This window comes from Pseudophryne corroboree, chromosome 2 (genome assembly GCF_028390025.1).
Source record: "Pseudophryne corroboree isolate aPseCor3 chromosome 2, aPseCor3.hap2, whole genome shotgun sequence".
NCBI classification, from domain to species: Eukaryota; Metazoa; Chordata; class Amphibia; order Anura; family Myobatrachidae; genus Pseudophryne; species Pseudophryne corroboree.
In genome coordinates, this window is record NC_086445.1 from 569222623 (window position 1) to 569238508 (window position 15886).

The 15886-nt window shown below is 45.1% G+C and overlaps 1 protein-coding gene across 3 annotated transcripts in view; it reads left to right on the forward strand.

The window, feature by feature from the left end:
* LOC135035884 (uncharacterized) overlaps positions 1 to 15886 on the forward strand; it is a 153071-nt gene that overhangs the window by 65393 nt on the left and 71792 nt on the right. For 2 of the 3 annotated variants that reach the window (XM_063954390.1, XM_063954384.1), the window contains exons 3-6: positions 5510 to 5670; positions 9740 to 9899; positions 11920 to 12090; positions 14376 to 14467. In XM_063954390.1, coding sequence (XP_063810460.1) covers positions 5510 to 5670; positions 9740 to 9899; positions 11920 to 12090; positions 14376 to 14467 — 584 coding nt within the window. Of the gene's footprint in view, positions 1 to 5509; positions 5671 to 9739; positions 9900 to 11919; positions 12091 to 14375; positions 14468 to 15886 lie in introns of those variants that run through there. The other variant, XM_063954391.1, reaches the window with a different exon arrangement.

The following is a 15886-nucleotide window of genomic DNA, read 5'->3' on the forward strand; positions in this document are numbered from 1 at the left end:
AGGAGAAAGCATTGGTGATTCAAACAATGGTTCAGGATGTCCTGAATCCAACCCGGGTATCGGTTCATCAGTGCATTCGCTTTCTGGGAAAGATGGTTGCCTCTTACGACGCTCTACAATTCGGAAGGTTTCATGCTCAGTCCTTCCAACTGGATCTCCTGGACAAGTGGTCGGGATCTCATCTACATATGCACCAGAGAATACGTCTGTCGCCGAAAGCCAGGATCTCACTCCTCTGGTGGCTGAAAATACTTCACCTTCTGGAAGGCCGCAGGTTCGGGATTCAGGACTGGATCCTACTAACCACGGATGCAAGTCTCCGGGGCTGGGTTGCAGTCACTCAGGGGGAAAACTTCCAAGGAAGGTGGTCAAGCCTGGAATCCAGCCTTCCAATAAACATTCTGGAACTAAGAGCCGTCTACAACGGTCTTCTCCAAGCGACCCATCTTCTGCGAGATTGAGCCATTCAAGTGCAGTCGGAAAATGTAATGACGGTGGCCTACATAAATTGACAGGGCAGAACGAAGAGCAGAGCTGCAATGTCAGAGGTAACAAGAATCATCCTCTGGGCAGAAAAACATGCGTTGGTGCTGTCAGCAATCTTCATTCCGGGAGTAGACAGCTGGGAAGCGGACTTCCTCAGCTGATATGATTCCATCCAGGAGAGTGGGGCCTCCATCCGGAGCTGTTCACGGAGGTGACAGATCTTTGGGGTGTAGCTCAAATAGACATGATGGCCTCCCGTCTCAACAAGAAGCTTCAGAGGTATTGTTCCAGGTCATGGGACCCGGAAGCCGTGGCAGTGGACGACCTGGTGTCTCAAGGGATGTTCCAGTCGGTGTATGTGTTTCCTTCACTTCCACTCATTCCAAGAGTTCTAAAACTCATAAGGTGAGAAAGAGTTCAGGCAATCCTCATTGCGCCGGACTGGCCAAGAAGGGCTTGGTATGCGGATCTTCTGGGTCTACTGCAGGAAGATTCGAGGCTTCTTCCTCTTCGGGAGGACCTGTTGCAACAGGGGCCGTTCGCTTATCAAGACTTACCGCTGCTACGTTTGACGGCATGGAGGTTGAACGCCAGATCTTAGCTCGGAAGGGTATTCCGAGCAAGGTTATTCCTACCCTGATACAGGCTAGGAAGGGAGTAACGGCTAAACATTACCATCGCATTTGGAAAAAATATGTATCTTGGTTTGACTCCAAGAAGTTTCCTACGATGGGGTTTCAACTGGGACGGTTTCTCCTCTTCCAGCAAGCAGGTGTGGATATGGGCCTGAGGTTGGGATCCGTAAAGGTCCAGATTTCGGACTTATCCATTTTCTTCCAGAAACAATTGTCTACCCTCCCTGAGGTTCAGACTTTTTTGAAAGGGGTTCTGCACATCCAGCCTCCCTTTGTGCCGCCTACGGCGCCCTGGGATCTTAACATGGTGTTGCAGTTCCTCCAATCGGATTGGTTTGAGCCTTTACAGGAGGTTGAGGTCAAGTTTCTCACGTTGAAGGCTGTCACTTTGTTGGCCTTGGCTTCTACTAGACGTGTGTCGGAATTGGGGGCTTTGTCCTGTAAAAGCCCCTACTTGATCTTCCATGAAGATAGAGCTGAGCTCTGGACACGTCAGCAGTTCATTCCAAAGGTTGTGTCGGCTTTTCATATCAACCAACCTATTCTGGTGCCAGTTGCTACTGACTCATCAATTTCATCAAAGTCCTTGGATGTTGTAAGGGCTCTGAAGATGTGAAGAGGACTGCTCGTCACAGAAAATTGGACTCTCTGTTTGTTCTGTATGATCCCAAGAAAATTGGGTGTCCTGCTTCTAAGCAGACTCTCTCTCGTTGGATCAGGTTCACTATCCAGCATGCGTATTCTACGGCAGGCTTGCCGTGTCCAAAATCTGTTAAGGCCCACTCTACTCGTAAGATGGGTTCTTCCTGGGCGGCTGCCCGGGGTGTCTCGGCTTTACAACTTTGCTAAGCGGCTACTTGGTCTGGGTCGAACACGTTTGCTAAGTTCTATAAGTTCGATACTTTGGCCTCTGAGGTCCTCAAATTTGGTCAATCAGTTCTGCAGGAGCCTCTGCGCTCTCCCTCCCAATCTGGGAGCTTTGGTACATCCCCATGGTACTAATATGGACCCCAGCATCCTCTAGGACGTAAGAGAAAATAGGATTTTAATTACTTACCGGTAAATCCTTTCATGGTAGTCCGTAGAGGATGCTGGGCGCTCGCCCAGCGCTTCGTTATCCTGCAGTTGTCATCTGGTTCAGTACGGCTTTGTTCTCAGTTAAGTACTGCCTTGTTACTTGGTTTAGTAATGTTCAGCTGTTGCTGAGTTTCAAGCTAGTTTGCTTTGTTTGCCTTGTTGTGTGAGCTGGTGTGAATCTTGCCACTATCTGTGTAAAATCCTTCTCTCAAAGTTGACCGTCTCCTCGGGCACAGTTTCTAGACTGAGTCTGGTAGGAGGGGCATAGAGGGAGGAGACACCCCACACTCTCAAACTCTTAAAATGCCAGTGGCTCCTAGTGGACCCGTCTATACCCCATGGTACTAATATGGACCCCTGCATCCCCTACGGACTACGAGAAAAGGATTTACCGGTAGGTAATTAAAATCCTATTTTCTCTGCTACATGAATAGACCCTAAGATCCATATTTACATTGCAAGTGGAATTAGTCAGACAAGCCATAGGTCTAGATATAGGCCCTCATTCCGAGTTGTTCGCTCGTTGCCGATTTTCTCTATATTGCGATTAGTCACTTACTGCGCATGCGCAATGTTCGCAGAGCGCATGCGCTTAGTTATTTTACTCAAAAGTTAGGTATTTTACTCACGGCATTACGAGGATTTTTCTTCGTTCTGGTGATCGGAGTGTGATTGACAGGAAGTGGGTGTTTCTGGGCGGAAACTGGCCGTTTTATGGGTGTGTGTGAAAAAACGCTGCCGTTTCTGGGAAAAACGCAGGAGTGGCTGGAGAAACGGGGGAGTGTCTGGCCGAACGCTGGGTGTGTTTGTGACGTCAAACCAGGAACGAAACTGACTGAACTGATCGCAGTGGCAGAGTAAGTGTCCAGCTACTCAGAAACTGCTAAGAAATTTCTATTCGCAATTTTGAGAATCTTTCGTTCGCAATTTTGCTAAGCTAAGATTCACTCCCAGAGGGCGGCGGCTTAGCGTGTGCAATGCTGCTAAAAGCAGCTAGGGAGCGAACAACTCGGAATGAGGGCCATAGGGAGAAGCAATCCTAAACATGACATAGTGGTCCCCTGCCCAGCCTGCAAGGAATACATAAATAACTCAGAGGTTTATCTTCACTTAGATGTTGCTGCCATGAATGCAAAATTATTTGGCATCAGTAGTAAGGATGGGTTCAATACCAGAGAATCTTGAACTAATCTACACATAGGATGCACCCAGTAGCGGATCTTGCTACGGGCACACAGGATTTTTGCCCGGAGGGCGCCGCAGCCGTGGCAAGATCCGCTACTGGTGCATCCTATGTGTAGATTAGTTCAAGATTCTCTGGTATTGAACCCATCCTTACTACTGATACCAAATTATTTTGGTGGTGCTGTGCGGTGCGCGATGAAGGCATCGCGCACCGCACGGCATTGTGGGACCGGCACATAGACGCTAGGGGTCATAATTGACCGCTAGTGTCTATGCTGTGCTATGGGAGAGAAATCATGACGTCTCTCCCATATATCCGAGGAGCGGCGCCGGCGGCCGGAGACGGTGGTCAGCAGCGGTCGGGAAACAGGGGCGGGGATGTTGAGTACTTTTATATTTATTTTATTTTATTATTTATTTTTGTGATCGGCTCTACAGGGGGGACAGTACTGGGGGCACAACTGCTGAGGGCACAGCTACAGGGGGCATAACTGACCACGCTCCTTCTCCGAAGCCACGCCCCTATTTTTTCGCCCTGGGCGCCACAAGTCCTAGATCCGGCCCTGGATGCACCACACTGGCAAACAGATGTCAATCCTGTGTTTCTAATCCCACATTTATGTTGTGCTGATACAATATTTCCAGCTTTGATGACATAGAAATGAGTTAGTAAATAAGCTGCCAATAAATGCTTATGATATTGTCTGTGGAAACTTCAAATGTTGGCAGTGCTGCTCTGATTGCATCACTGTGTACATGTTATCTTTCTGTAGTATAGAATCCCAGTCAGAGGTGATACAGTAGCCAGAATAATATGACCAAACTTACCTGCTGCTGCTATGGTCTCCTTCCCAGGAGAAGTCCGGAGAGGAGACACTGCAGGACACTTTGGGGGGAATCCCAAGTATAATCTCCTCATCCTGCCCACTTTGTTAGGAACAGACGGGATGCGGGAGATTCAGCCCCTCTTCCGTGGGTGCGGGGGACTGCCCAAAAAATTGGAAGTCTCCGGCAACCTGCGCGAGAGTAGGCAAATATGTATATGATTTATCTTTGTATTTAATGTCTATATGGTGATTACAGTTAAATACATATTCTGTGTTGTTAGTTGCTTTTTTGGAGGTCTCTGGGCTTTGTAGGTTACCTTAAATGTGCATTATGTATAATTTACAGTGCTAATGTTTTTAGTGTATTCACTTCGGTTCATTTGTTAAGTATGTGTTTTGCAATATTAAAAGCTTATATAAATAAAAAAATCGAATGAAATAAACTCTATAAAATGTTTGCCATAGCTGAAAATTTTACTTTATTGTACCACAAAAACTCTGCATTCCACGTTATATAGAGACTGCTGTACTATCTGCACAAAGGCTACGCAGGGCTGTCATCATTGCCGTTCTTATGTATGTATTATAAAGGAAAACATGCATCTTTCTGTAGATTATAACATATGAGAAGTTGTCGCAGATTTGTGTGGCTGCATTGGATGAGACAAGTCTGGGAAAAGGGCAGCCTCCCCCTGTTACCCTTCCCCACACATACACTACAGATCTGCAGCATTGCAAAGTGGCAATAAGGGCTACGATGACACACTTAAATGGTAGGAGATCACGAGACCGCCTGTCGAGATCCCGGCACCACAGGCTTTTATCCCTCTATGGGTGTCCACGACACCCATAGAGGGAGAATATAACCTGTGGCGAGCGCAGGAACCACCGTGCCCGCAAGGGGCTTTCTAGCGCTCATCCTGCTGCCAGCATACTGGTGGCCGGGATCCCGGCTGCCGGTAAAACATACGTATTCCAGTTTCCCCTGGTCCACCCACATCACTCAAGAAGTGGGAAGCGTTCAGCAGTCTGGCCTACTGTCCCAGAAGTCCAGGATAGCCCCTGAAAAGTAAGTATGATGCATCCTCGTGCCTCTTTATGGCCACAAAGTTCAGTGGTGACTTATGATATTCTCATAATGTGTGAAGAATTTGTTATCAGATATATTGTGCTTGTTCTAATCATCCTTTATACAGTATGAACACAGCTTTACAATAAACCTAAAACAAGTACAATACAAGTGTTGGATATTGTCATACTAAATCATTAATGTGTTGATGAACTTGTGTCTGACAACAGATGGCAAGGGGAGGTGCAGGGAAAAATGGCCCTGCTCCAGCCATCCCTCGTCTGGGTATAAAGCCCTATTCCTGGAACACAGAATGTCTGAGGGGAGATGTGCAGGCACCAGGCTGGGCCACTTCTTTTCCACAGGCTTTAGGCCTGGCTGCGTCATTCAGGTAATTCAAACTTAAGCAGTAAAACCATAACTTCCTTTCTAATGATGAGTACTAATACCATGGTGTGAATAGTTTGTCATGGCAACCAAAGTAAAGAGGAACATTTATAAAGATTATGACAAAGATGTCTGCACTCCCTAGATCTGTTACAACCAATCTGTACTGTGTCCGCTATTTTTGAGGCCTATTTATGATTTATTACCCCATAGCAGAGAGGTGATAAATGTAATTTATTTATCACCTCTTATTTTATCAATAAAATGTAAGTTATTTATGAAACCATGGGGGTAATTCCAAGTTGATCGCAGCAGGATTTTTGTTAGCAGTTGGGCAGAACCATGTGCACTGCAGGGGGGGAAGATATAACATGTGTAGAGAGAGTTAGATTTGGGTGGGGCGTGTTCAATCTGCAATCTAAATTGCAGTGTAAAAATAAAGCAGCCAGTATTTACCCTGCACAGAAACAAAATAACCCACCCAAATCTAACTCTCTCTGCAAATGTTATATCTGCCCCCCCCCCCCCCCCCCCCCCCCCCTGAAGTGCACATGGCGGGTAATTCTGAGTTGATCGCAGCAGGATTTTTGTTATCAGTTGGGCAAAACCATGTGCACTGCAGGGGGGGCAGATATAACATGTGCAGAGAGAGTTAGATTTGGGTGGGTTATTTTGTTTCTGTGCATGGTAAATACTGGCTGCTTTATTTTTACACTGCAATTTAGATTGCAGATTGAACACACCACACCCAAATCTAACTCTCTCTGCACATGTTATATCTGCCTCCCCTGCAGTGCACATGGTTTTACCCAACTGCTAACAAAAATCCTGCTGCGATCAACTCAGAATTACCCCCATGGTTTTGCCCAATTGCTAAAAAATTTCCTGCTGCGATCAACTTGGAATTACCCCCCATATTAATAGTTATCCTACTGCCTCTCCGCACCAGTCTCCATAGTAGTTTACACACATGAGTCTGTTTGCTAACTTGTACATACACAATGAAACCAAAGACCCAGATCCGTTCCATTATACATAAAATAAATCCTAAGTATATTTTAATTCTTTGTTCTGGTAACATCATTCTGAGATACATGCTAGACAGGCTTCCCCATGTACAGGCTCATTGACAGCAGTAATCCCTTTCCTGTATTGGGAAATTCCATAATTAGCCCAATCACTAGCAATGTGGCTCCTTAATAGAGCCCTGTGTCTTCATCATTGCTCTTATCAGTTGTTAAGTAGCCGTGGCTTCCCTCTGTGCTTTATTACAATACACTATGGGGTATATGCAATTGCGGTCGAATTCGCGGCAATTATCGCCGTTTTTTAATTCGACCAAATTCGCCAGGTGAATCCCGGCAGGTGCCTGCCGGGATTCACCATATTCAATGAAAAACGGATTCGCCAGAATCGCGGGCGAAAATCGGCCGATTTGGCGGATTTTGCCGCGATTTTAAAAAACGGGAAAAAACGTGAAAATCCCGCAAAAAAAAAATGGCGTGGGGTCCCCCCTCCAAAGCATAACCAGCCTCGGGCTCTTTGAGCTGGTCCTGGTTCTACAAATGCAGGGGAAAAATTGGCCAGGGATCCCCCGTATTTTTAAAACCAGCACCGGGCTCTGCGCCTGATGCTGGTGCCAAAAATACGGGGGACAAAAAGAGTAGGGGTCCCCCGTATTTTTAACACCAGCATCGGGCTCCACTAGCTGGACAGATAATGCCACAGCCGGGGGTCACTTTTATGCCGTGCCCTGCGGCCGTGGCATCAAAAATCCAACTAGTCACCCCTGGCCGGGGTACCCTGGGGGAGTGGGGACCCCTTCAATCAAGGCCCCCCCCCCCCCCAGCCACCCAAGGGCCAGGGGTGAAGCCCGAGGCTGTCCCCCCCCATCCAATGGGCTGCGGATGGGGGGGCTGATAGCCTTTGTGATAATAAAAAGATATTGTTTTTTCCATTAGTACTACAAGTCCCAGCAAGCCTCCCCCGCAAGCTGGTACTTGGAGAACCACAAGTACCAGCATGCGGGAGAAAAACGGGCCCGCTGGTACCTGTAGTACTACTGGGGAAAAAATACCAAAATAAAAACAGTACACAGACACCTTGATAGTAAAACTTTATTACACACTACCGACACACACATACTTACCTATGTTGACACGCCGACTGCCACGGTCTCCGACGATCCGAGGGTACCTGTGAAAAATGGTACTCACCTTCCAGCGTCCAGAGGTACATCCAGGTCCAGGGTATAATCCACGTACTTGGTAAAAAAAAAAAACGAACACGATCCACCGGACTAATGAAAGGGGTCCAATGTTTTCACATTAGACTCCTTTCCCCGAATGCCGGGACATCACGTGACTCCTGTCACTGATGTCCCTTCAGCCAATCAGGAAGCGCTACTTCCGTGGCGCTCACCTGATTGGCTGTGCGTCGTCTGTACTCTGACAGCGCCTCGCAAAGCCGCTCCATTACTTTCAATGGTGGGAACTTTGCGGGTAGCGGTGGGGTCACCCGCCGGTCAGCCGCTGACCGGCGGGTGACCTCACCGCTAGCCGCTAAGTTCCCACCATTGAATATAATGGAGGGAGCTGTGCGATGCGCTGTCTGAGTTCAGACAGCGATCAGCCAATCAGGTGAGCGCAACGAAGTTGCGCTCCCTGATTGGCTTAGAGACCTGTCAGTGACAGCTGTCACTGACAGGTCTCATTCGTGGAAAGGTGTCCCATGTGTCAGCATGGGACCCCTTTCAGTCCGTTATGGAGCGGGTATTTGCGTTTTATTTTTTTGCCAAGTACGTGGATTTATCTCTGGACCATGGCTGAGGTGAGTATATTGAACTTTACTTTTCAGGTATCCGTGGATTCTACATGGAGAAGAGGACCGATGTCGGCGTGTGAACATAGGTAAGTATGTGTGTGTCGGTAGTGTGAAATAAAGTTTTACTGTCGACGGTGTGTGTGTCCTGTTTTTATTTGGGTATTTTTTCCCCAGTAGTACTACAGGTACCAGCGGGCCCGCTTTTCTCCCGCATGCTGGTACTTGTGGTTCTCCAAGTACCAGCTTGCGGGGGAGGCTTGCTGGGACCTGTAGTACTACTGGAAAAAACAATATCTTTTTATTATCACAAAGGCTATCAGCCCCCCCATCCGCAGCCCATTGGATGGGGGGGGACAGCCTCGGGCTTCACCCCTGGCCCTTGGGTGGCTGGGGGGGGGGACCCCTTGATTGAAGGGGTCCCCACTCCCCCAGGGTACCCCGGCCAGGGGTGACTAGTTGGATACTTGATGCCACGGCCGCAGGGCACGGCATAAAAGTGACCCCCGGCTGTGGCATTATCTGTCCAGCTAGTGGAGCCCGATGCTGGTGTTAAAAATACGGGGGACCCCTACTCTTTTTGTCCCCCGTATTTTTGGCACCAGCATCAGGCGCAGAGCCCGGTGCTGGTTTTAAAAATACGGGGGATCCCTGGCCAATTTTTCCCCTGCATTTGTAGAACCAGGACCAGCTCAAAGAGCCCGAGGCTGGTTATGCTTTGGAGGGGGGACCCCACGCCATTTTTTTTTATGATTTTACCATTCCAGCATAAAAAAAAAAAAAAATAAAAATAATATTTTAAAAAATATATAAATAATATTTGTGCCTCCCCCCCCCAAAAAAAAGTACCTAATCCCTTCTAATATAAATAGATCTGCTATTCCCAAAAAAAAAAACACCAAAAAAAACATGTTTAAAATTTTTTTATTTGTTTTCACCCTCCAAAGTGTGGCGGATTGAAAATGACGAATTTGCTGTCTAAAAGCACTGCTGTCGAATTTCCAAACTTGAATTGAATATGCTTTGGTCGAATTGCAGCACTTGTATCATTGCAGAAAAGTCGAATTTGCAAAAATTCGAATTTCAAAAAGTCGAATTTTGAAAGTCCGTTTTTTGGTCGGAAAGCACTGAATTGCATAGGGGAATTTTTTTTTTTGGTCGAAAATGACCCGAAATTCGACAATTTCGGGAATTCGACCACAATTGCATATACCTGTATGACTCCATTCACTTACAGTAGCTTTTATCTGCAGCCCAGAGCTGGTATCGAAGGTGGCTAATGTCACTGCCACTGAAGTTAGAGCCAAACACAACTACTTCATATCTGTTGGGGACTATGATGACCACACTGGGCTCAGCTGCTTCAGCCCTGTGATAAATATCATGCGCCACCCTCTGTGGGGGAGAAATCAGGTCAGTTTGTATCATTACGAGAAATTGCTGTTAGCAACATAGGATAATCCGGCATAGTCTAAAGCTTGTACATTTTATTTAAATATACTGTATTAGAATTTCAAAATAAGATAAAGCTCCAGTTTGCTGCAGACCACCCCTTGTACTGTAGTTGGCTGTACTGAATTTCAGGCATAAGGTAATGAATGAGAATGTGTGCTTACTAGTAATATCAGTCCACACCTTTATACATTTTCTCACAGCACTGTGTATAAATATGGCATATATATATATATATATATATATATATATACATACACATATATTCACTCCGCTCAACTTTTTCCACATTTCGTTATGTTAGACTTATTCCAAAATGGAATAAATCCATTTTTCTGTGAAAATTCTACACACAACACCCCATAATGACAACGTGAAAAGTTTTTTTTTGAGATTTTTGCAAATGTGTTAAAAATAAAATACTTAGATATCGCATGTACATAAGTATTCACAACCTTTGCCATGAAACTCAGGATTGCATCCTGTTTCCACTGATCATCCTTCAGATTTTCCTACAGCTTAATTGGAGTCCTCCTGTGGTAAATTCAGTTTATTGGACATGATTTGGAAAGGCACACACCTGTCTACATAAGGTCCGACACTTGACAGTGCATGTCTGAGCACAAACCAAGCATGAAGTCAAAGGAAATGTCTGTAGACCTCCGAGACAGAATTGTCTCAAGGCACAAGTCTGGGGAAGGGTACAGAAAAATATCTGCTGTTTTGAAGGCCTCAATGAGCACAGTGGCCTCCATCATCCATCAATGGAAGAAGTTCAGAACCACCAGGACTCTTCCTAGAGCTGGCCAGCCATCTAAACTGAGCGATTGGGGGGGGTAGCCCTAGTCAGGGAGGTGACCAAGAACCCGATGGTCACTCTGTCAGAGCTACAGCATTCTTCTGTGGAGAGAGGAGAACCTTCCAGAAGGACAACCATCTCTGCAGCAATCCACCAATCAGGCCTGTATGGTAGAGTGGCCAGATGGAAGCCACTCCTTAGTAAAAAGAACATGGCAGCCCGCCTCAAGTTTGCCAAAATGCGCCTGAAGAACTCTCAGACCATGAGGAACAAAATTCTCTGGTCTGATGAGACAAAGATTGAACTTTTTGGCGTGAATGCCAGGCGTCATGTTTGGAGGACACCAGGCACCTCTCATCACCAGGCCAATACCATCCCTACAGTGAAGTATGGTTGTAGCAGCATCATGCTGTGGGGATGTTTTTCAGCGGCAGGAACTGGTAGACTTGTCAGGATAGAGGGAAAGATGAATGCAGCAATGTACAGAGACATCCTGGATGAAAACCTGCTCCAGAGCACTCTTGACCTCAGACTGAGGCGACGGTTCATATTTTAGCAGGACAACGACCCTAAGCACACAGCCAAGATATCAAAGGAGTGGCTTCAGGACAACTCTGTGAGTGAATGTCCTTGAGTGGCCTAGCCAGAGCCCAGACTTGAATCCAACTGAACATCTCTGGAGAGATCTGAAAATGGCTGTGCACTGACGCTTCCTGTCCAACCTGATGGAGCTTGAGAGGTGCTGCAAAGAGGAATGGGCTAAACTGCCCAAAGATAGGTGTGTCAAGCTTGTGGCATCATATTCAAAAGGACTCGAGGCTGTAATTGCTGCCAATGGTGCATCAACAAAGTATTTAGCAAAGGTTGTGAATACTTATGTACATGTGATTTCTTAGTTTTTTATTTTTAATAATTTGCAAAAATCTCAAAAACACTTTTTTCATGTCATTATGGGGTGTGTAGAATTTGGAGGGGGAAAAATAATTTAACATAACAAAATGTGGAAAAAAGCGCTGTGAATACTTGTTCTGATTTTATATATATATATATATATATATATATATATATATATATATATATATATAAAATAACATTTTATTTTTTTCTTTGGTATCAGCCTTTGCTATACAACAGATATATGCACATTAATTTTGCGTGAGTGGTATAATGTTCCATCTGCAGGAAACTTATGGAGAAGATCCCTTTCTTAGTGGACTCCTAGCTGCTGCTTTTGTGAAAGGACTTCAAGGAGACCACCCTCGTTATGTGAAAGCCAATGCAGGTTGCAAACACTTTGATGTCCATGGGGGCCCAGAAAATGTCCCCGTTTCCAGGTTCAGTTTTGATGCCAAGGTGATACTGATCATAGTGCCTTATGTTATAAACAATATATTAGAACCCCAGATACAGATATTGGATGTTCTCTTGCTATGCTAGTTTTACTGTCAACCACTCATTACTGTGAGCTGTTGTGCAATACACTTTCTTCCAATATGTAATTCTCAGTTCTTACCTGACCTCACTTCACTAGTGGGTACATCATTGCCCCATTTTGGTGATCTGTGTGGTTACAGTTCTAGCTCTGCCACTTCCAATACCCTAAAGAGACAACCTAAAACAGTGTTTCACTTCCTTGAATAATATTAGTGCATAGCTAGTTGTTGTTTTCACTATAATTGTTTGGCCAGTTTGTAACCAGGGTATATAGACTATTTGATAAACATGCTGCAACCCATAACAACTAGTGATATGGGCAATGATAGACTATAGATGACTAATATCTGATGGGCTGCTGCGGGTTACAGAACATTATTAAGCAATCTATATTTTTTGTAGGCAGTGACGACATTCTTTCTGTCTGAATGGTTTAGTTTCCCACTATCTTCATTGAAATCCTATTGGGGTCTTCTTGTTAGCTGTGATGGTGTAGTCTCTGCATTAACCTTACTCCACCTGCTCTCACCTTCAGTACGCTAGATGATGTAAAGTTCATCCTGGAATGCAGGTTGAACTACTCTTTGACAGAGATATTACAGCTGGACAGAACCCACAAATACAGCAGGGAGGTTGTACCCTTGGACTGCCTACCTACTGCTGGGTTGAGTCTACGTCATCACTGGAACAAGTGCTTCAGACACCCTTGATCACCTATTAAGTGTTCACACACTCAGACTATAGCTATCTGCTAGATAGCTTTCACCATCCTACTGGAAAACACACGGTCTGTCTTAGCACCCACATGCATCAGAAAGACATGGCCTACAAGGAGATACACACACATATAGTAAAACTCACCATGGTCACTCTAGCCCCTAGATGGTTATCCACTGCACTAGTGTTACCTGCATGGAACACAGACACAGCCCTCCCCCACGGCTGCACTACGCTATCTACCAGAGTAATGTAACCCACCCATGCTAGCCTAACTAACAACAACACGTCGACCTTACAAAGGACTTCTTGTGTATAACACAAGAACTATAGGCTTGGGGAAGTGCACTATCCCTGTCTATAAAACAGTTCTTGTAAGCACACACTAGTAATACAACACAATACACTTTAGCAATACAGTCAATATAGACAATACACATTACAATGAAGGCAAAGTACACACCAGCAGTATACATTTTAATGTGGGCCTGACTGTGGTAATCCCCTGTTTTGGCATGAAATTGGTCTGGGTGCTGCCCATGGAACAAGGACTGTAAGCCTCTTTGGGCCTTGTTGCATGGGGAAATGCTGGCCTAAGTGCTCAGCACTCAACAACTGGGGGTCAACCTACTAACTGGTCGCAGAGGTAAATGCTTTCCTAGTGTGGTAGGTACGGCTTTACTCAGCATGGCCACCTCAGCAACTATAATTTCCATGTGTGCTGGATATCCTCCTCATGTTATTGCCATCTACGTCACCCAAAGCAACCGATGACCAAAGCTGGGCCTTATGCCCAATAGTTTAATTTCTATTTTATGTCTATTGGGGGCTATTGGGGGCCTATGGGCCATTCCAATCGGATGGTCTAGTGCCTAATGCTCTATATGATACCAGGCCCTTGCCCTAATGTGTAGCATGGGCAGTAAACTTGCTTGTGACCTTTGAGCTTAGTGCCAAACTAACTGTGCTCAGTGCTGAAGGTACTTTGGGCCTAGTGCTCACAATCGTTTGTGCCCAGTGAGCTTTTAAACATACACAAATGCCACATTGGGACCTTACCTGTTCAGCTGACCTTGGTAGGCACAGACAAGCAATCCCAGGGGTAGATCTTTTCCATAGGTACCTTTTTGACCTGCCGTTCCCTGCATGGGACAGCATCACTCCACAGCCAGACCTTGTCATCTTGACTGGTGCAAGCTTCACCTGGGCAGTGGACGGTAAGAATCAATTCTTTTTTGCAATAGCCCCCCACTGGCCCCAGAGCTTCATGCCTGCCTTCTTCTTTACTTGACTCTGTTTCTTATTCTTTCCTAGCCAGCATATTTTGTCTTTTTTTTGGCACCTTGACTCTCTCTTCACCAATGAACTGCCTGGCTTCCATTAGCTGAGTCTAATATAATCTAATAATTTCCTTTGTTCAGCCCCGTCACATCATTTCTCAAGTCATCAGAACACTCTACATTCTAATTATTCTTATTTTCCCACAGGTAGAGGAGAGAGATTTGCGAATGACATTTTTGCCACAGTTTCAAGCCTGTATTGAAGCTGGGACATACAGCATCATGTGCAGCTATAACAGGTTGTTGTTGTACACATCATTGACTTTGTACCTGTAATTCACATTACTGTTACATTTAGCAGTTTACTTCTAAGTTTATTTGTTTTGAGGCTGCTTGTCTCCTTTATACAGAAACTGATTGCTACGTACAGCGCTCACTAGAGCCTTCATGAAATGTATGTGACAATAGGTTAAACACAATACAACCACTGGGTGTGACTGGATTATAAAGCTAAAACTTTATAAACTTCTTTGGTTCTCCCAGACTAAAGGTGGATACACACAGTGCGATATGCACTAACTTTCCTTATGATTTTGACTATATAGTCAAAATCGTAAGGAAAGTTAGTGCATATTGCACCGTGTGTACACAGCTACACAGCTTGCGATGTCGATGCGCAGTCCAGTGACTATGTCAGCGGTGCCGGCTCTGGCCACATCGCATAATCAATGTCGGGCATTGAGTGCATCGCACCGTGTGTATGCACCACTACACAAGAATCAAAACTTAAATCAGAGTTAACATATATTCCCAATACTATGTTTTTCATCTATGTATCTTCTATAATAACCTAGCTATCTAGCGCATGCCACAGGTCATTAAAAAATAGAGTCTAAAATGATGCAAAGGGGTCGATTTCAGTTTGCATGGTTGATCACATCCTTGCAAGTACAGTAAGTGTGGCTATAAGTCGCTCTTACGCTAACTCTGGATACACTGATATTCCTTTGCAGCCACATACAGTACAATAGGGGTGGAGTACAAAATTCCGCGAGTGCAAGACAAGAATGCAACAATGGGCCACGAGGAGGGCCCATTGCCTGGGTTTATACTCCGTTGAAACTCCATCTTTCCCCCGCGTAGCTAATAGAATTGTCCCCATAATGTCACACTGCTTAAGGAATAAAAAGCTGAAACTTGGACAAGTTTCAGTAGATTATGGATTCCCTTATAGTGACATTGCTTCTGCCTGGACACCATCTTCTCCCTGTGAGGTCACTGAAAGAAGATCTGAGTGAATGGTATATCTTTCCGTGGGAACATACAAGCTTCACAATATTGCATTCGCTAAACAGGATATAACTTCCCGTACAGTTACATATGAAACGGATATGAAATATTAATGCCTTTGGGTTATATGTTTCACAATATTGCACTCCAGGCTAATAATTATAGTTAACCAAAATTATCTGTCTAATTAATCTGGTTATAAGGACACCACAAGATCAATACCAGTATGAACTACAAACAAGTCCTATTTGTTGTATTACCTTTCCTTTATGAATATATGATGTACTGTATCCGATTGTGTGTGACTCCAAAGGGATCTTAAGACGTTGGGCATGTGGTCAGTGTACTGAAACGTTATCTGACCGCCCTATGTGATCTGGGACCCTGGAAGATTCTACCATATATTTATTTTTCTTTCATTTCTCTGG